The 27,500-nt window shown below is 44.7% G+C and overlaps 1 protein-coding gene across 1 annotated transcript in view; it reads left to right on the forward strand.

The window, feature by feature from the left end:
• Positions 1–24,957, forward strand: part of LOC120571441 (tripartite motif-containing protein 16-like) — a 60,772-nt gene extending 35,815 nt beyond the window's left edge. Inside the window, exon 2 of the mRNA XM_039820383.1 lies at positions 22,888–24,957. Coding sequence (XP_039676317.1) covers positions 23,042–24,730 — 1,689 coding nt within the window. The 5' untranslated portion in view covers positions 22,888–23,041 and the 3' untranslated portion in view covers positions 24,731–24,957. The remainder of the gene's footprint in view (positions 1–22,887) is intronic.
• The last annotated feature ends 2,543 nt before the right edge of the window (positions 24,958–27,500 follow it).

A 27,500-nucleotide genomic window follows, 5' to 3' on the forward strand; every position in this document is an offset into this window, starting at 1 on the left:
ATCGGTAATGCTTCGTTCAGTTGCATGGTAGCGGGAGACCATAAGGAACAGTGTGAAATACCCTATATAATCATTCTATCACCCTTTAAAAAATGGTCAATTTATTTTATTGTTCTCAGCTGTTTGATAAATGCTGCTAAGTGCACTAAACTTTATCTTTTAAATTGAAAAGTTTACCCGGTAAAATTTACTCTTTCTTTCTTCTTACCGGTTTTATTTAAACGTATATGTTTTACATTATACATGTTTAATGTAAGTACTCCCTGAGTCTGAATTGGTGTTCAAGTGTTCAATAGAACTTGTTGAAATTTTGTATCTTAAGTACTTATTGAGTGTTAGAATTTCATGCTTTCAAAATAGAAGTAAAACAAACAAATATCACGACCAAATAATCGGCGGCATTTATGCGATGCGGCCGACCTGATTCAAAGATGGGGCATCGGCATCGGCCTGAGAAATATCGATTAAGCCTCTAATTTCCGGAGATGAACACACACACACACACACACACACACACACACACACACACACACACACCCGTTGCATTGTGGATGCACTACTGTTCTTTTTTTTTCAGCAGATGAACAGCACACACCGCGGACCTGTACAAAAACTGCGATGTGCACATCGTGCCCGCAAACACATAGAGACACACACAAACAGCTGGAATTACTATTATATCACTATTGAGCTGTCTGACATAAAAATGTACGAACTTACACATTACCTGAACGTAATGCGGCATGTACACACAAACACATGCACCTTTACACACCGCACACACACAACACAAATACTGAAGCATACAGACACAGCTTCTTTGTAAGCTTGTTGGGAACACCTTTGATGTGTCTTTTCCTAAATAGGGACAAGTAGGCTTTCAAATGTATTTTCGCGGTAGCTCTCCTTTTTTGTGAATACAATTGCATCAGTTCATTTTAACCTGGGAATATAATAATTGTCACATACCAGCCATTAATTCAAACACAACTAACGATCTCAACTGATTTTACTCAGAATGTAGGTATACTTTCATGTAAATGAGGTCTGTTGACCATAAATAGAAAAGAATAAGTGTAAAACTAGTTGAGATGAATTGGAATGAAGTTGAATCAAAGTAGCAACACAGATTTGAGTGATTAATTATAATTGTCTATGCTTTATAAACACGCAAAGCAGATCAGGTCACTTTTTACCCAGGAAGCCACCAGGGGCCTCATGTATAAAAGACTGCGCAGCTTTCATACCAGAAGATGTTGACGGCCCAAACTTGAAAACAGAAATATTCCCATGTATAAAACCGGTCGTACGCCAGGTCCTGCTCACCTTTCCTTTAAACATGACAATCCACGTGGAATTGAGCACATGAATGAGTGACCGACCCCGCCTTGCCTCCTCCCATACATGAATATGGAAATTACTATAAATGCGCCTCCGCGTCATTCTTTGTCCAATCACAACGGGTTATCCCGCTGCAGAAGATAAAAATAAAAACTTCACTGACTGAGGTTGAAGTGCTGATCGCAGAGGTGGAGGAGAGACAAAAATGTTCTGTTTGGAGGTTTGTCATCTTGGATAAGAAATAAAAGAAAATGCCCAGAGAGGCAAATGGTGACCGGGCGGTTAATGCACCGAACCATGGCAGAAAAAATAAAGTTTAATGTCGAAGTGGAAATGAAGAGAATAGTGTCAGCACCACACCTGTTACAGAACAACATGCATCTCAGCATCAGTCCAAACTATGCATAATAAGCAGTTTGGACTCACTGATGTAATGCTATTCATTTTATTTATTAAGTATTGGTAGGGTTAGTGAAACTGAGTCCAGCGAGGGAGACCAGACTCAGAGGAGGAGATGTTAGTGAGACCAGACTCAGAGGAGGAGAGGTTAGTGAGGCCAGACTCAGAGGAGGAGATGTTAGTGAGACCAGACTCAGAGGAGGAGAAGTTAGTGAGACCAGACTCAGAGGAGGAGATGTTAGTGAGGCCAGACTCAGAGGAGGAGAGGTTAGTGAGACCAGACTCAGAGGAGGAGAGGTTAGTGAGACCAGACTCAGAGGAGGAGATGTTAGTGAGACCAGACTCAGAGGAGGAGATGTTAGTGAGACCAGACTCAGAGGAGGAGAGGTTAGTGAGACCAGACTCAGAGGAGGAGATGTTAGTGAGACCAGACTCAGAGGAGGAGATGTTAGTGAGACCAGACTCAGAGGAGGAGAGGTTAGTGAGACCAGACTCAGAGGAGGAGATGTTAGTGAGACCAGACTCAGAGGAGGAGATGTTAGTGAGACCAGACTCAGAGGAGGAGATGTTAGTGAGACCAGACTCAGAGGAGGAGATGTTAGTGAGGCCAGCGTCTCCACGGCAGGAGACAGTACGCACGGATCCGTTGCACCACGCATGGATGAAATAATGAAATAGGAAATAGGACTACAGTAACAGAAATATGTGCAGAATTAAGGCAGTCAAGACAGCCCAGTGTTTGGTGGACCGGGTACACCTTGTACTGCAGACACAGCGTTTGTTCCTGGGGAGATGGATCCGTGTGTCCTGCCTCCTGGGCACCATGGATGTCTGAGCCTCAGCAACTAAAGACTCACAGACACTACTGCATTTTCCGTGCCGATCTTTTGTTACCAGTAAGATATTTCATCTATGGGAAATCCAGAGGAAGACTGAAAGTATTTTCTAAGTGGATTCATCATTTATTTCCCGACCTCATGTTTAACAGAGGTTAAGTAGCCTGCAAATTAAATGGTTGATAGTGTGAAAGATGTGAAACAATTTCCCACATAATATGATCAAACTTTTATGGAGTATCAGCAGATATAATTATGTTTTTTATAGACAACGTCACAGACGTATGCCAGTAGCTGTAGTGGAAACTTTTATTTGTAATGTTCAGTGATTTTCGGCACTTTAGAGTTAGAAATTCGCCACGTTACAGAGCCAGAACAGACTTTCGCGGATGGCCCGCACATTCTCCGCGTCAAGTTAATTTTTTATACATCACAAAGTGTCCGTGAAAACCAGTGTACGCAAGCTTTTAGTGGATAAATCACTAAACCTCTTTGAGGCTCTTTATATGATATTTCTATTTCTTTTCTTTAAATGCTGACATTAGCTGTTTAAATGGGCTGATCCCCTTCTTAGGAAGCAAATACATCAACCGAACACAGAAACACTAGGATTGCATCCCTGAGGTGCCAGACAACCTTCGCGCCAAGTATAAAAATATCTAATTAATAAAACCATACTTGAGAACAAAAATACACAACATCAATAAACTATTAAATATTATAAAATAGATTTCATAAGGGTTGAGATGAATTCCCCATCAAAAATATCTTTTGGTTTTATATAAGTTCAAAAGGCAGCATGGTTATTTACTGTGGAAAGATTGTCTTACATTGCCCCATGTTTATACATGAGGCAATGAGGCAAATGAGGTGTGATTATTGGCTGACATTAAAAATAATAAAATGGTTTCAAAACCATATCCTGACTAATCACTAACATATACCAGTCAGTGATTATCCACAAACATAAATTCATCTGATCTTAACTATAATGAAAATAATTCATAATTTATGCTTATTTTACCCCCAAAACTTAGGTATTGTTTCATGTAAATAAAGTTTATTCACCATAAATTCCCAAAATAAGTGTAAAACTAGTGGTAATGAGTTGGAATGAAGTTGTTAAGAAGGTGTAAAATAGATTTGGTTGATAATTTATACTTCAATTGAAATAGTTTCAAAACAGTATCTTCACTAAACTTTGACTTATACCATTCTGTGATAACCCATCAACATATGTTCCCATTGATCTCAACTGTTAGTCAAAATAATTCATAATTTCAGCTTGTTTTAACTCAGAAATTAGGTATAATTTGATATAAATGTGTTTTTTTGACCATATATAAAATAAATAGGTGTAAAAGTAGTGATAATAGGTTGGAAAGAAGTTGTTAAGAAGATGTAACACAGAATTTGGTGATAATTTATACTTCATGCTTTATAAACTGGCAAAACAGACCGGGTCAATTTTGCCCCGGAGGACAACTAGTGCATTGTTGACGGGAGGAAAACACAAGGGTTAAGTTTCTCACACAATGCTGAAAGGGAGTTTATCTCATTCCCACATGTAGATTCAGATTCTAACTAAGTGAGAATCTCAAAGTCTGGAACATAATGTGAGCACACACACACACACACAGACACACACAAACAGACACACACACACACACACACACACAAGACAGACACACAGACACACACACACGACACACAGACACACACACACACACAGACACACACAGACAGACACACAGACACACACACACAGACACACAGACACACACACAGACACACACACACAGACACACAGACACACAAACACACACACACACACACACACACGACGACACACAGACACACACACACACACAGGCACACACAGACACCGACACCAACACACACACACACACACACAGACACCGACACACACACACACACACACACACACACACACACACACACACACACACACTGTTGCTTCAAGAGACAGTAAACAACATAAGCATTAACCTTTTCAACTTCCTTGCAAGATAAAACACCAGCAGGGCAGAAGTGAACGCATTGTTGGAACTCATCATTAGCTTGTGTTTCCCTAGGGAACATTTAAACTGGTGCACCTTAGTGAGGGCAGGTGGTGAAAGGTTTGGGACACATTCAGCTCATCATTTGAGAACAGTGGAGATGTAACCCGGTAGGGAAATGGACATTGTTTGTGTAAAATTGTTGCCAGTTGTTAAGTGCTTATTTGTGTTGAAATTTGGAACCAATTGTCTGATTTGCTAATGCTATTTAGGAAGCAATGATTGATGGCAGTCTAATGGACCATTGATTCCTTTCATATTGTATTGAAATGTACAGTTTTCAGTTAATATATTAATTCCAATGGACCTTTTCACAGCAAACATTTTGACTTGTCATAGTAGGAAAAGCACAGCTGAAATTGATAACCTTAATGATGGCTCAGTTCCATCAAGTGTCCCAGTAAGATATTTCAGTGAGTCAGCATCACAATACCAGGACCTCTCCTAAGTGGAATGCAGCCATCAGTAATGGTTTAATACCAGGGTCTCTCCTAAGTGGAATGCAGCCATCAGTAATGGTTTAATACCAGGACCTCTCCTAAGTTGGAATGCAGCCATCAGTAATGGTTTAATACCAGGACCTCTCCCTAAGTGGAATGCAGCCATCAGTAATGGTTTAATACCAGGGTCTCTCCTAAGTGGAATGCAGCCATCAGCAATGGTTTAATACCAGGACCTCTCCTAAGTGGAATGCAGCCATTAGTAATGGTTTAATACCAGGGTCTCTCCTAAGTGGAATGCAGCCATCAGCAATGGTTTAATACCAGGGCCTCTCTAAGTGGAATGCAGCCATCAGTAATGGTTTAATACCAGGGCCTCTCTAAGGGTGGGATGCAGCCATCAGTAATGGTTTAATACCAGGGCCTCTCCTAAGTGGAATGCAGCCATCAGCAATGGTTTAATACCAGGACCTCTCCTAAGTGGAATGCAGCCATCAGTAATGGTTTAATACCAGTACCTCTCCTAAGTGGAATGAAGCCATCAGTAATGGTTTAATACCAGGGCCTCTCTCTAAGTGGAATGCAGCCATCAGTAATGGTTTCATACCAGGGTCTGTCCTTAGTGGAATGCAGCCATCATTAATGGTTTCATACCAGGGTCTCTCTAAGTGGAATGCAGCCATCATTAATGGTTTAATACCAGGGTCTCTCTAAGTGGAATGCAGCCATCAGCAATGGTTTAATACCAGGACCTCTCCTAAGTGGAATGCAGCCATCAGTAATGGTTTAATACCAGGGTCTCTCCTAAGTGGAATGCAGCCATCAGCAATGGTTTAATACCAGGACCTCTCCTAAGTGGAATGCAGCCATCAGCAATGGTTTAATACCAGGACCTCTCCTAAGTGGAATGCAGCCATCAGTAATGGTTTAATACCAGGGCCTCTCTAAGTGGAATGCAGCCATCAGTAATGGTTTAATACCAGGACCTCTCCTAAGTGGAATGCAGCCATCATTAATGGTTTAATACCAGGGTCTCTCCTAAGTGGAATGCAGCCATCAGTAATGTTTTAATACCAGGACTTCTCCTAAGTGGAATGCAGCCATCAGTAATGGTTTAATACCAGGACCTCTCCTAAGTGGAATGCAGCCATCAGTAATGGTTTAATACCAGGACCTCTCTAAGTGGAATGCAGCCATCATTAATGGTTTAATACCAGGACCTCTCCTAAGTGGAATGCAGCCATCATTAATGGTTTAATACCAGGGTCTCTCTAAGTGGAATGCAGCCATCAGCAATGGTTTAATACCAGGACCTCTCCTAAGTGGAATGCAGCCATCAGTAATGGTTTAATACCAGGGTCTCTCCTAAGTGGAATGAAGCCGTCAGTAATGGTTTAATACCAGGACCTCTCCTAAGTGGAATGCAGCCATCAGTAATGGTTTAATACCAGGACCTCTCCTAAGTGGAATGCAGCCATCAGCAATGGTTTAATACCAGGGCCTCTCCTAAGTGGAATGCAGCCATCAGCAATGGTTTAATACCAGGACCTCTCCTAAGTGGAATGCAGCCATCAGCAATGGTTTAATACCAGGGCCTCTCCTAAGTGGAATGCAGCCATCAGTAATGGGATTGAATACCTGTGCTTTTCCTACTGTGATATGTCAACATGTCTGACGTGAAAAAGGTCTATATTGTTAATGAAACTTGAGCCTGTCAGTGTTTGTTTGTTTTTGCTGGGAGAAGTTTCTCCTTAAACTTAATTTATTCCAATTGCTATTCATAATGTGGTTACAATAAAATGACATATTTAATTAGAAAATGTCCTGACTTAAGGCTCTGACACACCAACCAGACAGCCGACCGTTGGCAGAAAAGCCAGTCGGACTGATCAGCCTCCCCGAAGTTGGTCCAAAAGTGCCTCAGAACACACCGAGCAACGCTGACTTGAGCGTCACGTTCTGCGAGACGGGTATTAGCGTCTCCATAGCAGCGTGGGCGCGTAATCTGTACTGTCGCCCAAGAAATGAAAACCAGCAGCTGATTGGACGAACGCGCACGTGGCTTCTCCCGGATTTAACAACAGAGCATAATGGCGTCTTCATTCAGAATACGATCTCATATTGTACTAAAATAGTTCTCCGAAACGTGTTTCTGAAAACATTTTAGAGAGAAATAGGCCGTGATGCAGTTGCTGAATCTGTCTTCATTTCAGATCAACAAAGGTCAGATTAAAAGATTTTCGTCAGATTTTGAGGGCGCGAATCAGGCTCTTCATTTCCAGGTTAGCCCTCCACCAATCAGATTGGACATTGAGTCCGACTGCCCGCCTTCTGATTCAACAAGTCAAATCGGCCCAAATGAAGGCGGCGGCTCCACGACAGACGATGGCGACAGAACACACCGAACAGACTCGAGTCACCGGACTGTCCCACGGCCGATAATCTGGTTGGTGTGTCAGCATTAAAGTAATGTAAATGCATATTTCTTTTTGTGTTTTTGCCTTTAAAGGTTATCAACCTATTAGTAATTATTCTGCTGCTTGTACCTACTGCGTAAACCAGCCGAGGGAACGGGTCAGCCAGTCCAGCACAGGGCACGGGTACATAGGCTCAGACTGGGGAAGTGATTGAGGGAGTCTATCTGCCTGTGCAGGTGCTGCAGCCACTTGGCACCTGGCACTGGTCACACCTGCAGCCCATCAGGTAATCAGAGGGAGGTGTTAAGAGAGCCAGCCCCAGGCTGCAGAGGGAGAGGGAGACAGTGAGCAACAAAGGCCCAGAGGAGCAACACGTTGGGAGCTGATGGTCAACGAGGAAATTGGCCAGGAAAAGACTAACCTCTCCCTCTGTTTAAATCCTCCCAGGACTACACCTTGTAAAGGCTGACCTACCCCAGATGGGAAGAAACCACAGCTGCAGTTTGTACCATTACCTTTGTTTTCCCGAGCTGCTTCATTAAAGAACACTTTCTGTTTAAGCCGACTGTCTCTGTCCCCTATGTTCATTGTGAATCTGCCGTTCACGTCCCCTGGGTTGCCACATTTTGGTGGAGAATGCGGGCAATGTCGTTCCATCGCTAACGATTCACAATGACATAGGCAGAGGGTGAGACACAGCTTTGCTATGGAGGATGTGCTGGCCCAGCTTGTCCGGACCCAAACCCAGCAGGCCCAAAGCCTGGTGGCCTTACAAGATGCTATGACTGCGCTCGGCCAGCATTTGATGAAGCCAGAGAAACCTACGGAACCCAGTAAAGTGCTGACCAAGCAAGGAGGTGAAGATGACATTGAGGCTTACCTCGAGGTGTTTGAAAGGACAGCAGGGAGAGAGCGTTGGCCGAAAGCCGAGTGGGCGGGCATCCTGGCTCCTTTCTTAACCGGTGAAGCTCAAAAAGCCTGTCGGGACCTTGCACTCCCAGATGTGAATAATTATGATGTATTGAAGGCAGCCATCTTAGCTCATTATGGCCACAATCTCCAGACAAGGGCGCAGCGGTTCCATTCCTGGAGTTATGACAGCGCTGCCCCTGTACGGCCACAGGTGGCTGCGCTAATACGCCTGACCCGTGGCTGGCTAACCACCGGCGATGGACCCTCAGCCCTTGACAGGGTTGTAATGGACAGGTGCATCAGAGCTCTCCCAGCAGACGCAAAACGACATGCCTCCCAAAGCAGCCCAAGGACAGTGGATGAACTGATAGCGCTGTTGGAGAACCACCAGGTCACCACGGAGCTTATGCAAGGCAGCCGGATGGAGAACCCGCGCCCAAGCCGTTCCGAGCCCAGACAAGACAAGACAAGACTGAAGAAGGGGGATGTGGATGCACAGAATCAACACCAGACCACCCAGATGGGGCGGCCTAGGTCACCCCCCCGGCGTCGACCTCTGGTGAACTACGACCGCCGGAAATGTTTTACCTGCGGACAAGAGGGTCATTTAGCTTGGAATTGTGCCAACAATGAGGAATCAATGCCCACAGCTGGACCAATGGACTCCACCCAAAAGAGTGGCAGCTACCTCACCACCTGTTGGGCCCATGAAGGCCTAAAGGCCCCTAAGCTGCCAGTTAGGATTGGGATCCGGGACGCAGAGGCCCTGCTGGACTCGGGGAGTTCCGTGACCCTTATCAGGCCAGAGTTGACCACTGGGCCCAGTGGGCCCAACATCCCGGTGTCCTGCATCCATGGAGACTCGCGGGATTATCCCACAACCCACATCAAGGTGCAGACCACGAGAGGTACCTTTGAGGTCGAGGCTGGCGTGGTAGAAAAGTTGCCCGTACCAGTGTTGATTGGGCGGGACTGCCCTATATTTTGGCGGTTGTGGGAGCACAGAACCGAGGGTCCAAGGAGAAGCAGTAAAAAGAAGAAGCCCCTGGGACACCGAAAAACAAAGTTGGTACACGCCTGTGCAGCACCCTCGGGGTCCTCCCTTTCATCTGATGAAGAAACCGCTGAAGAAGCTCGGGTTCCGGTAGAGGACCTAGGAAAAGAAAACCCGGGACCGGACGAGACCTCATCAGAGGAAGTTTTTTCAGAGGTTTTTTCCGAGTTTCCCCTCTCCGAAGGGTTAACAGGAGCGGGAAAAGGGAAGTTTGGGACTGCCCAGTTGGATGACGCCAACTTGGAACATGCCAGACAGAACGTAGTGGTCGTGGGAGACGTGTGGAGGGGGTGAGTCAACTTGTTTTTCCACATTTTTCTGTGAAAAGGGCCTCTTGTATAGGGTGGTTAAGCGGGATGAACTCATTGTTGATCAGCTCCTAGTCCCAAAATGCTATGTTCCCAAAGTTTTGTACCTTGCCCACTCACATCTTTTGGGGGGCTCATTTGGGGGTGGAGAGACCTATGACAGAATTTTGGGTAGATTCTACTGGCCAGGGGTCAAACGGGCAGTCCAGGATTATTGCAGAAGTTGCAGGGAGTGCCAGAAGACAGCCCCTAAGGTAGCATATCGGAACCCCTTGATCCCTTTACCTATAATTGACACCCCTTTCCAGAGAGTGGCAATGGATATAGTAGGTCCCCTGCCAAAGTCCAGTAGGGGGCACCGGTATATACTAGTCATCATGGATTATGCCACTCGCTACCCAGAGGCCATCCCATTCACGTACTGCTAACGCTAAAGCTGTTGCCCGAGAATTGTTTCTCCTCTTCAGTCGAGTTGGCATTGCAGAGGACGTCTTGACGGATCAGGGAAGCTGCTTCATGTCTCGGGTAATGAAGGAGATGTGCAGACTGTTAAAAGTGAGTCAAATAAGAACGTCAGTGTATCACCCACAGACGGATGGCCTTGTAGAGCGGTTTAATAAGACCCTCAAACAGATGCTGAGGAGAGTCATTGATGCGGATGGGAAAAATTGGGACCAACTAATACCTTTTGTCTTGTTTTCCATACGAGAAGTTCCCCAAGCCTCCACAGGGTTTTCTCCGTTTGAGTTGCTGTATGGACGGAGACCCAGAGGCATGCTGGATCTGGCTAAAGAGGCTTGGGAGCAACAACCATCGCCCCACCGCTCCGTCATAGAGTATGTGGACCAGATGCAAGAGAGGATGGCTAAAATATGGCCACTAGTACGGGAGCATATGCAGCAAGCCCAACAAGCCCAGGCCCGGGTCTACAACCGGAATGCTGAAGTGCGGGAATTCCGGCCTGGTGAGTTTGTCCTTGTCCTCATACCGACTGCAGAGTGCAAGTTCTTGGCAAAGTGGCATGGGCCTTATGAGGTGGTGGAGAAAGTAGGTGGGGTCAACTACAAGGTGAGACAACCGGGTCGAAGAAAGACCTGCCAGATTTACCATGTAAACCTTCTTAAGAAATGGCATGTCCCTGATTGTGTGCCGATGACATCGTTAACAGCTGAAGTCCCAGGTTCTGACTCTTCACAGGTGCCTTTGGGCTCCCAGCTGACCCCTGTCCACCGTCAAGACCTGGTAGAACTGACCAGTCAGTTTAAAGACGTTTTCTCTGACCGACCTGGCCGAACGAATGTGATCCAACACGACATAATCACAGAACCAGGAAAGAGGGTGAGGCTCCGTCCCTACCGAATCCCAGAGGCCAAGAGGGCCACCATTAAAGAGGAGGTGAGAAAGATGTTGGAAATGGGTGTTATAGAAGAGTCACGTAGTGCCTGGTCCAGCCCAATCGTCCTGACTCCCAAGCCAGACGGCACTGCTAGATTCTGCAATGATTTCAGAAAGTTGAATGAAGTTTCTAAGTTTGATGCTTACCCCATGCCTAGAGTGGATGAGTTAATCGAGCGATTAGGCCCTGCCCGTTTTGTATCTACTCTTGATCTTACCAAAGGATACTGGCAGGTCCCCCTCACTGAGGAAGCCAAGGAAAAGACAGCCTTTTCTACTCCAGACGGTCTGTATCACTACAGAGTGCTGCCCTTTGGCGTACATGGAGCGCCAGCTACGTTCCAACGCATGATGGACCAGATACTCCGCCCTCATCGTGAGTATGCCGCCGCCTACCTAGATGACATAATAATCCATAGCCCTGACTGGACCACCCATCTTGGCCACCTGGGAACAGTCCTGGGAGCTCTACGACATGCCGGCCTGACAGCCAATCCCAAAAAGTGTCATCTGGGTCTTGAGGAGGCAGAATATCTCGGCTACACCATCGGGAGGGGCAGTGTGAGGCCCCAGCTCCGAAAGGTGGAGGCCATAACCACCTGGCCTAAGCCAGCAACTAAGCGGCAAGTGAAAACATTCCTGGGCCTTGTGGGTTATTATCAGTGTTTTATCCCTCACTTTGCTACCATTGCAGCCCCTCTACATGAGATGACAAGGAAGAGCCACCCACACCATGTCCTCTGGAGTGTCGAGGCAGAGGAGGCATTCACCACCCTTCAGAAGGCCCTATGCACAGAGCCAGTCCTGCATACACCGGACTTTGAGGACACGTTTGTGGTCCACGCCGATGCCTCGGGGACGGGGCTTGGTGCCGTGCTATCTCAGGCCAGAGGGGGGGAGGAACACCCTGTGATGTATATTAGCCGTAAGTTGCAAAAACATGAAAAGAATTATTCTACAGTGGAAAAAGAATGCCTGGCTATTAAATGGGCCCTAACCAAGCTGCGGTACTATCTCATTGGCAGAAAGTTCACACTGGTAACTGACCATGCACCACTTAAATGGATGGCAACCGCCAAAGATACTAACGCACGAATCACAAGGTGGTTCTTGGAGTTGCAAAACTTTAATTTTACTGTTGTGCACAGGTCGGGAAGAGCCAACGGGAATGCAGATGCCCTCTCTAGGAGGGAGGAATGTGGGTTTGTGGTCGCTCTCGGCCCCTGCCTGGAGCTGGTGGAAGGGGTGTGTGGCAAACCAGGGGAAACGGGTCAGCCAGTCCAGCACAGGGCACGGGTACATAGGCTCAGACTGGGGGAAGTGATTGAGGGAGTCTATCTGCCTGTGCAGGTGCTGCAGCCACTTGGCACCTGGCACTGGTCACACCTGCAGCCCATCAGGTAATCAGAGGGAGGTGTTAAGAGAGCCAGCCCCAGGCTGCAGGGAGAGAGGGAGACAGTGAGCAACAAAGGCCCAGAGGAGCAACACGTTGGGAGCTGATGGTCAACGAGGAAATTGGCCAGGAAAAGACTAACCTCTCCCTCTGTTTAAATCCTCCCAGGACTACACCTTGTAAAGGCTGACCTACCCCAGATGGGAAGAAACCACAGCTGCAGTTTGTACCATTACCTTTGTTTTCCCGAGCTGCTTCATTAAAGAACACTTTCTGTTTAAGCCGACTGTCTCTGTCCCCTATGTTCATTGTGAATCTGCCGTTCCGCCGCCCTGGGTTGCCACACACTACGAACCGAAATCCATCTGAAACAAACTAAACTGGAATTAAATAAAGAAGAAGTCAGAAGATATTAGAGTTGTGTAATGGCAAAATTACATTCAAGCATGATTTTTTATGTTCTTGTCTTATTTCTGTTTTAGTTTCGCTCACGATGCTGAAAGTGAGTTTATCTCATTCTCACATGTTGATTCTGATTCTCACTAAACTACCGTGAGCAGATCGGAGCAGACTTTTTCATTTTAAGTCCCAAAACGCCATCGCCGTCCTAAACAAAAGGCAAATCTGATGAAATATTTTGTCGTTTTCACTTGCGAGCGTTGTTGTGTAAACAGGGCTTAAGTTTCACTCAGGTGTTTGAGAGAGAATAAGAACCAGTTATTGTTAAAGGGGCAAGCTTAAATAAATTTCATGGAAAAATGACTCATTGCTAATTTTTTATATATCCAGACTAAAATGACACAGTTCATGTTTTTTTCAAAATATATTTATTTTCTAAGTTACACTCTGTATCTCCCGGAGATACATTGCCCATTTAGGGTAACAATTTGCAATGTATTCTTTTTATTATAGTCCATATGACAACTTTTAAAACATTTCATGAACAATTAATTAGCTAAATTATTTGTGTGTGTGTGTGTGTAAAATAGAGAAAGTATTTGCAAGGGGGTTCCCTTCCCTCTTCCTTCCACTCATTTACTAACATATATCACCATAACACACATCATGTGGACACACAGATACAATATGTACAGCAAAACCACTACATCTTTCACCTAACAATTTGAAATACTCCTCTAATCATGACCTAAACATCTTCCCTCGTTTATTCTGGTTTGCTTGTTTATTCTGCTTCGCTCCTTCCTCGGCCTCATCACTAGAGCTGCCATTCAAATTGTCACTGCTGCTGTTGTCATCCTCACACTGTCCCTCTGTAGGCCTATACAGCTCATCTTCCTCGACTTCCTCACTGGATCCCTCCTCTAAATCTGATGAACCATCAGGTGGCAAAACTACAGACTTCACCTCTCTCTTTCTTGTACTGTAGAAACTGCTGACAGAAATTCCTTGAAAACGTGTACACTGTTGAATTCATCAATAATACACATTTGAGAGTAAAATAAAACGGTAATCAAAGTTGCACACCTTTATACTATTCAATATCTGTAGAGAACAGGCCTCAAAACATAAATATATCTGTGAGTGATCAGCCCTGTTAAATACCTTTTGATATGGGCAATGTATCCCCAAGATACAGGCATTCAATGCCTGATGATCAAATTTTTAAAATTATTTTAAAAAAAACAACAATAACAATAAAAACTAGAACTTAAAAAACTATTTTCTAAAACAACTCACTCTAAAATATCATAATCGTGGAAAATATAAAAACACTTACCTCATGGAAAGTGTCTTTGTTCACCTATGCTGCCATTTTGGATTTTGATATAAATGTTTTGAATGTTGGCATAAAATCACATGACCTGATTAAATTACCCATCACCCCATCAGTGTTTCTCATCAACTGCAACCACATAATGCCCCTCCCCCTATAGCTCCTTCCCCTACAGCCTGTTAAATGACTGTATCCCCAAGATACAGAAACTCTTTAAGGGTCACTTTATATTTTACTCTGATTCTGTCAAGGACTGTGGTTGAATTATTGTCAACAATATAAACTTTTATTCAACTTAATGAAGAGATATTTCTATTATTTCAGACATGTATTTTACCTAAAGGTGTCATATTATTCAATATCAATTGAGGAAGAGGTTCAAGGAATGTCTCTGATGCACAGAAAGTTAAGCTGAGTCATAAAATTGGTTCAGGCCTTTATGGGTTAAAGGTGCAGATAAGCAGGAACACAGGAAAGGTCACGGAAAGGGGAAGAGGAAGAAAAGCACGCTGGCTTGCAGACTGCAAAATGCAACCGGGTGCATCAGGACACATTTTTGGCATTCTTCTATTGACATTATATGTATTGGGTTATACTATATTTTTCCCTGTCATACTAATGGTAGTATGGGCATTGCAACACACCCAGTCTTTCTCTCAAAGCGCTCCTCTTGGAGGAATGAACAAAGCTTGATAACCCCTCCCTCCTCTTCCTCTCAAACACAGCCAGCTCCACTCTGTGATCATATTTCCTTGTTCCCTCCCCTTCAGAGCTACAGTTTGCAGATGGGTGGAACCAACATGCTGGGGAAGTACAACAGCGTATCACTGCTGTTATTACATCAGAGCTCAGACTAGTTTCACTTCTCAGGAAGTGAGACACAAGACAGTCAGACAGTCGTTGTCACTGAGCGAGAGGTGAAATGCCGCAGAAAGGAGTTCAGCTGGACCGGGAAACCTTCTCTTGTTCCATCTGTCTGGATCTACTGAAGGATCCGGTGACTATTCCCTGTGGACACAGCTACTGCATGAACTGTATTAAAGGCTTCTGGGATGAAGGGGATGAGAAGGAAATGTACAGCTGCCCTCATTGCAGGCAGAGCTTCACACCGAGGCCTGTACTGGTGAAAAACACCATGTTAGCAGCTTTAGTGGAGGAGCTGAAGAAGACTGGACTCCAAGCTGCTCCTGCTGATCACTGCTATGCTGGAGCTGAAGATGTGGCCTGTGATGTCTGCACCGGGAGGAAAACTCAAAGCCATTACGTCCTGTCTGCAATGTCTGGCTTCTTTCTGTGAGAAACACCTTCAGTTTCATTTTGAATCTCCTGCTTTTGGGAAACACAAGCTGGTGGAGCCGGCCCAAGAAGCTCCAGGAGAACGTCTGCTCTGTCATGATGAGGTAATGAAGATTTTCTGCCGTACTGATCAGCAGCTTATCTGTTATCTCTGCTCTGTGGACGAACATAAAGGCCACGACACAGTCTCAGCTGCAGCAGAAAGGACTGAGAGGCAGAAAAAGCTGGAGGGGAGCTCGACAGACCATCCAGCAGAGAATCCAGGACAGAGAGAAAGATGTGAAGCTGCTTCAACAGCAGGCGGAGGCCATCGACGCGCCACCGATAAAGCAGTGGAGGACAGCGAGAAGATCTTCACCGAGCTGATCCGTCTCCTGGAGAAAGAAGCTCTGATGTGAAGCAGCAGGTCAGATCCCAGCAGAAAAGGGAAGAGAGTCGAGTCAAAGAGCTTCAGGAGGAGCTGGAGCAGGAGATCACTGAGCTGAAGAGGGAAGGCACGTGAGCTGAAGAAGCTCTCACACACAGAGGATCACAGCCAGTTTCTACACAACTACCCCTCACTGTCCCCACTCAGCCAATCAGCATCCAGCATCCATATCCGTCCTCTGAGCTGCTTTGGAGGGACGTGACAGCGGCCGTGTCAGAAGTCAGAGATAAACTACAGGACGTCCTGAGAGAGAGGGTGGACAAACGTCTCACTGACAGGGACTGAAGTGGACGTTTTACTGCCACCACCAGAGCCCAAGACCAGAGCTGGATTCTTAAAATATTCACGTGACATCACACTGGATCCAAACACAGCAAACACACTGCTGTTATTATCTGAGGGGAACAGGAAAGCAGCATTAATGTGGGAACAGTCTTATTCTAGTCACCCAGACAGATTCACTGACATATATCAGGTCCTGAGTAGAGAGAGTCTGACTGGACGTTGTTACTGGGAGGTGGAGAGGAGAGGAAGAGTTTATGTAGCAGTCGCATACAAGAATATCAGCAGAGCAGGGGGTCGGATGAATGTGGATTTGGATACAATGACAAATCTTGGATGTTATATTGTGACAACAACAGTTATACATTTTGGTCCAACAAAGTCCAAACTCCCCGTCTCAGGTCCTGAGTCCTCCAGAGTAGGAGTGTACCTGGATCACAGTGCAGGTATTCTGTCCTTCTACAGCGTCTCTGAAACCATGACTCTCCTCCACAGAGTCCAGACCACATTCACTCAGCCCCTCTATGCTGGACTAAGGGTTTGTTGGCCTCATGGAGACTCTGCTGAGTTGTGTAAACTGAAATAGACAGAAGTCATTTAAGGGTTAAATTCTGTCATTCTGAGTCTTTTTTTTATTTAAAAAAGGAAAACTTCTCTAAATTGCAGATTGTTAAATGAGAATATTTTCTGGTTCCTTCACTTCCCGAGGCTTTTTCTGCATTTTGATGCTTTTTTAATTTTTGACTCATTCAAGACTTTTGTTGATGATTTTTGATACATTTTCAATGTTTATTTATACGGTGGTTTTTATTGAAAGATTGTTGACGCCGCTCGCTACAACACACACACATGGACACACACTGACACACACACACTCAAACACAAACACAACACATGTGGACACACATACACACACACTGACACACACACACACACACACACACACAATACACACACATGTACACACACACACACACACACACAATGACACACACACACACACAAACACACTGACACACACAAACACACACACACAGAAACACACACACCCACAAACACACTCCCACACACACACACACACAACGTAACACACACACAATGACACACACACACACATACATGGACACACTGACACACACACACACACACACACACACACACACACACACACACACGGACACACTGACACACACACACACACACACACACAAACTGCTGAGTCATGTAAACTGAAATAGACAGAAGTCATTTAAGGGTTAAATTCTGTGTTTTAACTCTTTGACTTATTTAGTCTCCATGTTTGTAGCTTAAGAGCTGATTGTTGGGACTTTCATTTTTTCGACGTTTTGTGGTGGCAAATTTTATTTTAACCATTATTGATTAATGATTTTAACCATTTGTTTAAAGATTGTTTTAAACCTCCACAAAATCCTGCTCCTTCCTCTTAGACTATTAAAGACCAGAGAGGGACAGCTGCAGCCATGAACTCTCAGCCTAGTAGTTTTATTTTTGAGAACTCTAAGTTCTCATTTTGGTTAACTTTGGCAGACAAAGTGAAGAAGGCCATAAACCGTGTCTCTCCTTCTGCCTCCTGAGATAAACTGTTGTTTAGGCTAATGTTGAACAGAGAACAGAGAGGGAAGGGGGGATTCGAATGGTGTGACTATTAATGATGTCCTCTTTTCAACTATGAGCATGCTAAACATATTTGGAGAGGGGTGGCTTGAACGGAGTTTCTTCACTATATGATGTTTGGATGTTTAGACTTTAGGTTAGAAAGACATTTTCAGTTGTGCTGTGGTACCCTTTGAAACTGTATTTCTCCATTTGCAAATGTAAATAAATACTCAAAGACCAAACTTTGGTCTAATTCTCAAACAGTCGTTATTCGTTTTGATTTTATCATGGATATCACTAACTCTGCTGCTTCAAGGAAAACTTCCACCCCAGTTTGGCGTTGTCGGCAGGATGGATGAGTTAACAGAGAAAAGAGCTCCGTTGGGTCGCCTGATGACTGGCTATCCAGGGGGATCAAAAAATCGCCTGCCTCATACCTCTAAACCTTTAAAAAGGTTTTCAGAGAGAGAAGAGGGTTAGGACCGCGGAGCGTCTCTCGACTGTTTTCCACTCCGTCCAAAACGAACAGGGAGATTTGCAGAACGGTGTAGTAGATCAAATTGATTAATTACAATTGGATTGTGAATTCAATGTTTTGAACAAACATTCTAAACAAGCAACCATTGCTAAACGAATTAAGTAATGAATAATTGGGAAATCATTCTCTTAACTAAAGAGAATAAATGAAACTAATTCTGACTTTTGGGAAGTGAGTATTGGTATTTTTGGGTTATTAGATAGGAAAAAGATATAACTGAGGTTATGAATGACATCTTTGGCAGACACGGACATATTTATGATTGAATTCTCATATGGTGATAAAACAATTGATTGATCGGACAAGACCAGTAAGAGAATCTGGCAGCAACAGTAGGCTAGCCTGGCAAAAAATGAATCTCCTGATTAAAGAGGCGGACTGCAGAGTAAATAAAATAGTTAACTATTTAAGAGATTTTAAATGCAGGGTCGCACTGGGTTTTTCATACAAGTTTCCCAACAAGACAAATAGTCTATACTCTAAAGAAGAGCCTCTTGATTATTTAGAGACAGACTGCAACAAGACAAAACATACTAAATAGGTCAAGTTACTTGACTAATAAGTTGATTCGACCAAGACATAGTATACTATAAGGGCCAAGGGTCAATCATGGAAGAAGAAATTCCCCGTTCCAGTGATACAACTGGACCCATAGTTGGTGAAATTACTCATAAATATGGCCCAAGGACGGAAGGTTATACGTGTCTGTCATAGGCCTACTGGTCAAAAGTGTTTGGCTTTCCAGAACGGAGCTTTGACTGCATAAGACACTGAGAAGGTTTAAAGGAAGATTTTAGAAGAAGTAGAAAGTCGGCAGTAAGTCGGAATTCGTTTCAGGTGAGGGTTGGCCTCCGCCAGGGCTGCGCTTTGTCACCAATCCCTGTTTGTAATATTTATGGACAGGATATCGAGGTGTAGGTGGGGAGGGGTTGCGGTTCGGTAAGCTCATCGCTGCTTTTTGCAGATGATGTGGTCCTGATGGCATCATCGGCCTGGCACCTTCAGCACTCACTGGATCGGTTCGTAGGTGTCGAAGGTGTGGCGGTTGGGATGAGGATCAGCACCTTAAATCGGAGGCCATGGTTCTCAGCAGGAAACCGATGGAATGCCTTCTCCAGGTAGGGAATGAGTCCTTACCCCAAGTGAAGGAGTTCAAGTACCTTGGGGTTTTGTTCGCGAGTGAGGGGACAATGGGGGGGAGGATTGGTCGGGAAATCGGGTGGAGTTGGTGTGGTGCATTACATTCAATCTATCGCACCCTGTTGTGAAAGAAAAGAGAGCTGAAGCTAAGCTCTCGATCTACCGGTCAGTTTCGTTCCTACCCTCACCTATGGTCATAAGGCTGGGTCATGACCGAAAGAATGAGATCCAGGGTACAAGCGGCCGAAATGGGTTTCCTCAGGAGGGTGGCTGGCGTCTCCCCTTAGAGATAGGATGAAGCTCAGTCATCCGTGAGGAGCTTCGGAGTAGAGCCGCTGCTTCTCGTCGGTAAGGCCCAGTTGTGAGGTTTTCGGGCATCTGGTGAGGGATGCCCCGGAGCCGCCTCCCTTAGGGAGGTGTTCCAGGCATCGTCCAGCTGGGAGCGGGAGGCCCCGGAAGACCCACCGGCTTGGGTGGAGGGTTTATATCTCCAACCGGGCCTGGGAACGCCGGATCCCCCCGCAGTCCGGGAGCTGGTTAGTATTGCTCTGGGAAAGGGAAGTTTGGGGTCCCCCTGCTGAGCGGCTCCCCGCACACCCAGGATAAGCGGACGAAGATGGATGGATGGATGGATAGAAAGAAAATTAATGGGAAAATCAACAATTAAGACAGAGGATTTAAAGCTACTGGGTACAGGAAAACAAAGAATGTTTTTAAGATATAGATAAAATAGTGATCTAGGAAAAGAATGCAAAAACACACATGCACCAACAACCTCCTGATCAGTTCTAACCAAAGCCCATGTTCTGAGCTCTCTCTAAAAAACCAGGAAGACGAGCTGGAGAAACGGAGAGGACGAAGAGGGACACAGACTCAACTCTCTGACAGGACCGACAGCATCCGTCACACCTGCATCGGGGAAAGACCAACGAGTAATGCTGAGAAAACCATGTTTGAAGCATTTGTCTACATGTTACAACAGGCTGGTGGGCAACATATGGAGGCCGGACCGAAAGGCAGCTCCCGAAGGCATGGGTCGAGCCAGAAGAGGGCGCGCTGGTACGGCGGGCGAAATGATGAGCCCTAGAACCAGACCAGTGTTGGTACTGCAAGGACTTTGGACATTGGGTAGTTAACTGCCCGAAGAAAAGCAAAAACACCTCAGACAGAGAACAACGACCTGTCCCTCTGTTTGACTGAGTCCAACAGCTGATAAGAAGGTAGTGCTGACACCCCCACACACACACACACACACACACACACACACACACACACACACACACACACACACACACACACACAGACACACCGTTCGCCATGCAATGAAAAATGCTTTGCACTGATAAACTGTTTTTGTTTTGCTATTAGGGACAATTGATAGGTTAGAAAGTTCTGAAAAACAATCTATTCAGTTAAACCATTATAGTATGTTATCTTCTGAAACCTAGAAGAAAATGCCTACTACTGAGTGTAAAGTTAAAGGGGTTCCACCACATAACATAACTTGATTATTAGAGCTAAAGATTTGACACTGAATATTATTTGGTCATTCTATTTGGTCAATTGGGGCTGCAGGTCAAACAGTAAGAGAAACAATTCTCTGTTCCTCTCTCCTGTACATGGAAAAAACAATTCTTGGTGTATGATTATGTCCACTTATTTGGTTTAGGTAGTGATTTAATGTGCACTTTTAACATTGGTTTAACCTCCACACCGGACAGATTGAGAATTTCTGAATGATGCAACTGACGTAACCACTTTGTTAATTACAGTGTGGCTAAATGACCTCACTGAGGCGTAGTCTGTAATCAGCCCTGCCTCTGACTGCATGAAACCTGACAACCAATATCTACTGTACATCACCTAAGGCTGCATCTGCTTTTATCCCTCAAGAAAAGTTTTTTTTAGTGCAGTGCTGTTTTCATGTAAAATGAACAGAATAGCAGCTTGTTCAGTTTAGTGTTAACGATTGGGATTTTTACTTGAGCCTGTCACCTAAAATGTCTGTATACGTTCCTGATGTCACTGTAAGACTTTGCTGCCAAAGCTATTGAAGCGCTCGTGAATATGAAACTAGCTCTGCACTCTCCCGATTCTGGGACTGCCAGATCCCTAAAAACAGTTTATACAGACATACACGCATACATACACACATGCTTGCAATGAAGACATGCTTTTGCACGCTACAAACACACCCTACACAATAGACAGATCAAATTAGACGAAAAAACAGGACGGTTAACAGAAATAACTTTTGGAAAATATGTATTCAATGTGTTTGTCTGGTGTGTATACCAAATTGCCTTAGCATGGTGTTAATTATACAAGGGAAGAAAATTGGATTTTTAATTGATTCAGGAGCAACAATTTGGGTTTTAGTGAAGATCTTTGTTCTTCAATCAGAAACTCTCTGGTAAACTAGTTTTCCCTCCGCGTAGTGTAAAATTTCTCCCATCTGGCGTTGAGATCATATAATACCTCTCTCACTTAAGCAGGTCACAGTCACGTGATTGCAGCTCTGACAACCTTCAGCTTCAAAAGCCCGAAGATTGTACAAAGGCAGATCTATCAGCCGTGGTTGTTGGGAGTTCGCCGGAGAACAGTTTGTGAAGAATAAGGATTCACGATAATGAACAACTTCTAAGCGTTACACCTGGATGAATAGGCTTCTCTATTCCTGTTACTGTATCTGCTGTCTGACTTTAACCCGACAGGTGGTGAGCCTGTTTTTCTTACCTGAGATTGTGTGGCGGATTTAGTTACCACACTCAACCAGGGTAGATTCAAGGTCATTAAATTTTACTCTGATTCTGTTTACCCGGATGATTGTGGCTTAACATAAACTTTTAATCGGCAATTACAGGACAACAAGTCATTTAGTAGACTGGGGAGCCGTCTCAAACCCTCTGATTCTAAGAAAAGTTTACCTCCTAAAAGCTGAAGTCAGCAGAGTTTTTAAATGAAATGAGCTCTGTTGTCAGTCATTTTCGTTCATATCGCATACTTTTCCTTCAGAACTCAAAACTCACAGAATATGCAAAACTTGAGAACAGTATAAAACAGATATACAGAGTTGGAATAGAAAAGCGAAGCGAAAAACATCAGGAAAATTTTGGCATTCCATTTGGCTGTGCCGTGATTCTACTATCTTTCATAATGAAGTATGGCATGCCGTATCTCTCAGCTCCTCTTCCAGGAATGAAGCAGAACTTGATAACCCATCCCTCCTCCTCTGCTCCACTCTGTGATCATATTCCCTTGTTCCCTCCCCTTCAGAGCTACAGTTTGCAGATGGGTGTAACCAACATGCTGGGGGAAGTACAACAGCGTATCACATGCTGTTATTACATCAGAGCTCAGACTAGTCTCACTTCTCAGGAAGTGAGACACAAGACAGTCAGACAGTTGCTGTCACTGAGCGAGAGGTGAAATGGCGCAGAAAGGAGTTCAGCTGGACCGGGAAACCTTCTCTTGTTCCATCTGTCTGGATCTACTGAAGGATCCGGTGACTATTCCTTGTGGACACAGCTACTGCATGAACTGTATTAAAGGCTTCTGGGATGAAGGGGATGAGAAGGAAATGTACAGCTGCCCTCAGTGCAGGCAGAGCTTCACACCGAGGCCTGTACTGGTGAAAAACACCATGTTGGCAGATTTAGTGGAGGAGCTGAAGAAGACTGGACTCCAAGCTGCTCCTGCTGATCACTGCTATGCTGGAGCTGAAGATGTGGCCTGTGATGTCTGCACCGGGAGAAAACTCAAAGCCATCAAGTCCTGTCTGGTGTGTCTGATCTCTTATTGTGAGAAACACCTTCAGCCTCATTACGATGTAGCTCAGTTAAAGAAACACAAGCTGGTGGAGCCGTCCAAGAAGCTCCAGGAGAACGTCTGCTCTCGTCATGATGAGGTAATGAAGATTTTCTGCCGGACTGATCTGCAGCTTATCTGTTATCTCTGCTTAATGGACAAACATAAAGGCCACAATACAATCTCGGCTGCAGAAGAAAGGATTGAGAGGCAGAAAAAGCTCGAGGGGAGTCGACAGACCATCCAGCAGAGAATCCAGGACAGAGAGAAAGATGTGAAGCTGCTTCAACAGCAGGCGGAGGCCATCGATCGCGCCGCCGATAAAGCAGTGGAGGACAGCGAGAAGATCTTCACCGAGCTGATCCGTCTCCTGGAGAAAAGAAGCTCTGATGTGAAGCAGCAGGTCAGATCCCAGCAGAAAAGGGAAGAGAGTCGAGTCAAAGAGCTTCAGGAGAAGCTGGAGCAGGAGATCACTGAGCTGAAGAGGGAAGACGCTGAGCTGAAGAGGCTCTCACACACAGAGGATCACAGCCAGTTCCTACACAACTACCCCTCACTGTCACCACTCAGCCAATCAGCATCCAGCATCCATATCCGTCCTCTGTACTACTTTGAGGACGTGACAGCGGCCGTGTCAGAAGTCAGAGATAAACTACAGGACGTCCTGAGAGAGGAGTGGACAACTGTCTCACTGACAGGGACTGAAGTGGACGTTTTACTGCCACAACCAGAGCCCAAGACCAGAGCTGGATTCTTAAAATATTCACGTGACATCACACTGGATCCAAACACAGTAAACACACGGCTGTTATTATCTGAGGGGAACAGGAAAGCAACATTAATGTGGGAACAACAGTCTTATTCTAGTCACCCAGACAGATTCAGTGGGTTGTGGTGTCAGGTCCTGAGTAGAGAGAGTCTGACTGGACGTTGTTACTGGGAGGTGGAGTGGAGAGGTTTAGGAGTTTATGTAGCAGTCGCATACAAGAATATCAGCAGAGCAGGGGGGTCGGAGGAATGTGGATTTGGACGAAATGACAAATCTTGGGCGTTAGATTGTGACGACAACAGTTATACATTTTGGTCCAACAAAGTCCAAACTCCCGTCTCAGGTCCTGAGTCCTCCAGAGTAGGAGTGTACCTGGATCACAGTGCAGGTATTCTGTCCTTCTACAGCGTCTCTGAAACCATGACTCTCCTCCACAGAGTCCAGACCACATTCACTCAGCCCCTCTATGCTGGACTAGGGGTTTATTATAGGTTTTATGGTTGGTCTGATGGAGCCTCTGCTGAGTTGTGTAAACTGAAATAGACAGAAGTCATTTAAGGGTTAAATTCTGTCATTCTGAGTCAGTTTTTTATTTTAAAAAAAGAGGAAAACTTCTCTAAATTGCAGCTTGTTAAATGAGAATATTTTCTGGTTCCTTCACTCCTCGAGGCTTTTTTCTGCATTTTGATGCTTTTTTAATTTTTTGACTCATTCAAGACTTTTGTTGATGCTTTTTGATACATTTTCAATGTTTATTTACGGTGTTTTTTATTGAAAGCTTTTGACGCTTTCACTACTCACACACACACACACACACACACACACACACACACACACACAACAACACACACCCACAAAAAAAAAAAAAAAAAAAAAAAAAAAAAAAAAAACACACAAACACACTCTCTCACACACACACACACGTGGAACACACACGTGGACACACACACTTAGACACACACACACACAGACGGGACACACACATGGACACACACACACATACACACACATGCACATACACACACATGGACACACATGTACACACACACGGACACACACATGGACACACACGTACACACACACTGACTCACACACACACACACACACAATGACAAACACACATACACAAACACACTCTCTCACACACACACATACACAAACACACTCTCTCACACACACACACATGGACACACACACATGGACACACACACACACACTCTCTCACACACACACACACACATGGACACACACGTACACACACACACACACAGACGGACACACACACACACAAACACACACACACACACATCTCTCACACACACAAACACGGACACACACTGACACACACACACACAAACACACACACACGCACACAAACACGGACACACACTGACACACACACACACAAACACACACACACACATGGACACACACACATACACACAATGACACACACAAACACACGTGGACACACACGTACACACACACACGGACACACTCACATGGACACACACACACACATGCACATACACACACCCAGACAAACACACACGTGGACACACATGTACACACACACGTTCACACACTGACACACACAAAATGACACAAACACACTCTCTCACACACACACACACACACACACACACACACTCTCACAAACACACACACAGGTGGACACACACACACGACACACACACATACAAACTCACACACACACACAAACACACACACAATGACACACACACACAAACACACTCTCTCACACACACACACACACTCTCTGCTGAGTTGTGTAAACTGAAATAGTCAGAAGTCATTTAAGGTTAAATTCTGTGTTTTAACTCTTAAATAATATAATAATTATTTAGTCTCCATGTTTGTAGCTGAGAGATGATTGTTGTCTTTTTTCATTTGTTTACACGTTTTTGTTGCTTTTTCTTACTTTTTTGCTTTTATAAAAACATGTCCCTTTCTTCGATATCTATCTGCTTTTCTAAACGTTTTTGTACATTTCTTTGAGTCTTTGTTTGCATGTATTGACGCTTTTAGAAGTGATGAGATGATTTCTGTGTCTTGATGAAAACCATCGGGGAGCCCCAGAAGCTCTCAATGTGCTCAGTTGAGATCTGTTATTTTACCTTTGATTGTTGAAACAAGGACGATATGTTAAAAAGATCTTTACGGAGATGATCTGGAGATATTAGCTGTTTGTTATTCATGTATTTCTCCACGTTATGTATCTGCGGGACAGGAAGATGTCTGTTAAATAGCGGTGTCTTAATAGTGTATATAAGGCTGTTTAAAGAGCAATGTGCAGGTTGGACACCCCTATACAGCATAGTGTGTATTAATGATAAACAACTATACTTTCAAAACTGGAGGAATATATAACCGCCATAAACGATATTTTGAGATCAAATTGTGATAAAATAACTTCCGCATCTATCTATCACTGACCGGGAAGTGACGTAGCGAGGAGTCTGGTCAAGTTCATGCTCAAATTACAATGGACGTGGATGAAGAAACCCGAGCTCTCCAACGTTGGCGAGCATGCCTATGATGGCCCACAGGCCTATAATTATGAGCCTCCTAGAAGAGATAGAGGTCAGGGGGAAGATAGGGGAGATCAGGGGGAGGAACAATGGGCAGAAGAGAGAAGTAGAGTTGCGAACCAGTGGCGGAATAGGGCAAGTGACTTTGTGAGTTACTGTGTAGTATGGTGGCTAACTCTGGTTCATCTAGGCTAGTACATTGGTGTTATACAAAAAATCTGCTTTAGCAAACATACTTTCGACCATGTTTTAGATTAAACATACATGTAGATTGTCTTAATTTAAGCCAGCAACGTTTTGTCTTGTGATATTCTACAACCAAAGATTTTAACGCTCAGACAGCTGTGGAGTCCATCAGAGCCACGGATGTATTAAGAGAAGCAGGTTAGCACTAGCACATAGTCGTTTTGTTGGCTAGGTGCTTGTGCGGACATTGTGAGGCTATGGCGTCGGCGGTGGACAGCATGTGTTGTCGAGAGGTGGATGCCTACTGGGCTCTAGTTGAGGGTTTAGTCCCGGCCACGGACATTACCTGCCTGACGCTCCATCCCGGCTTTGATGCCTGCTGCCTCAACCCGTTCTCGCTGCAGGTAGCATACCTCAACTTCAGGCAGGAGTATGGTCCTCTCCCAGCCAACAGACCAGAGGATGTTTAGACCAGACTAATTTATAACACTGTTATATTATTATACACTTCTATTATAGTCGTCAGTTTTCTAAACAAATACACTATCAAAAATAATTAATGTACATACTGTAAC

This window comes from Perca fluviatilis, chromosome 13 (genome assembly GCF_010015445.1).
Source record: "Perca fluviatilis chromosome 13, GENO_Pfluv_1.0, whole genome shotgun sequence".
In the NCBI taxonomy this organism is placed as follows: domain Eukaryota; kingdom Metazoa; phylum Chordata; class Actinopteri; order Perciformes; family Percidae; genus Perca; species Perca fluviatilis.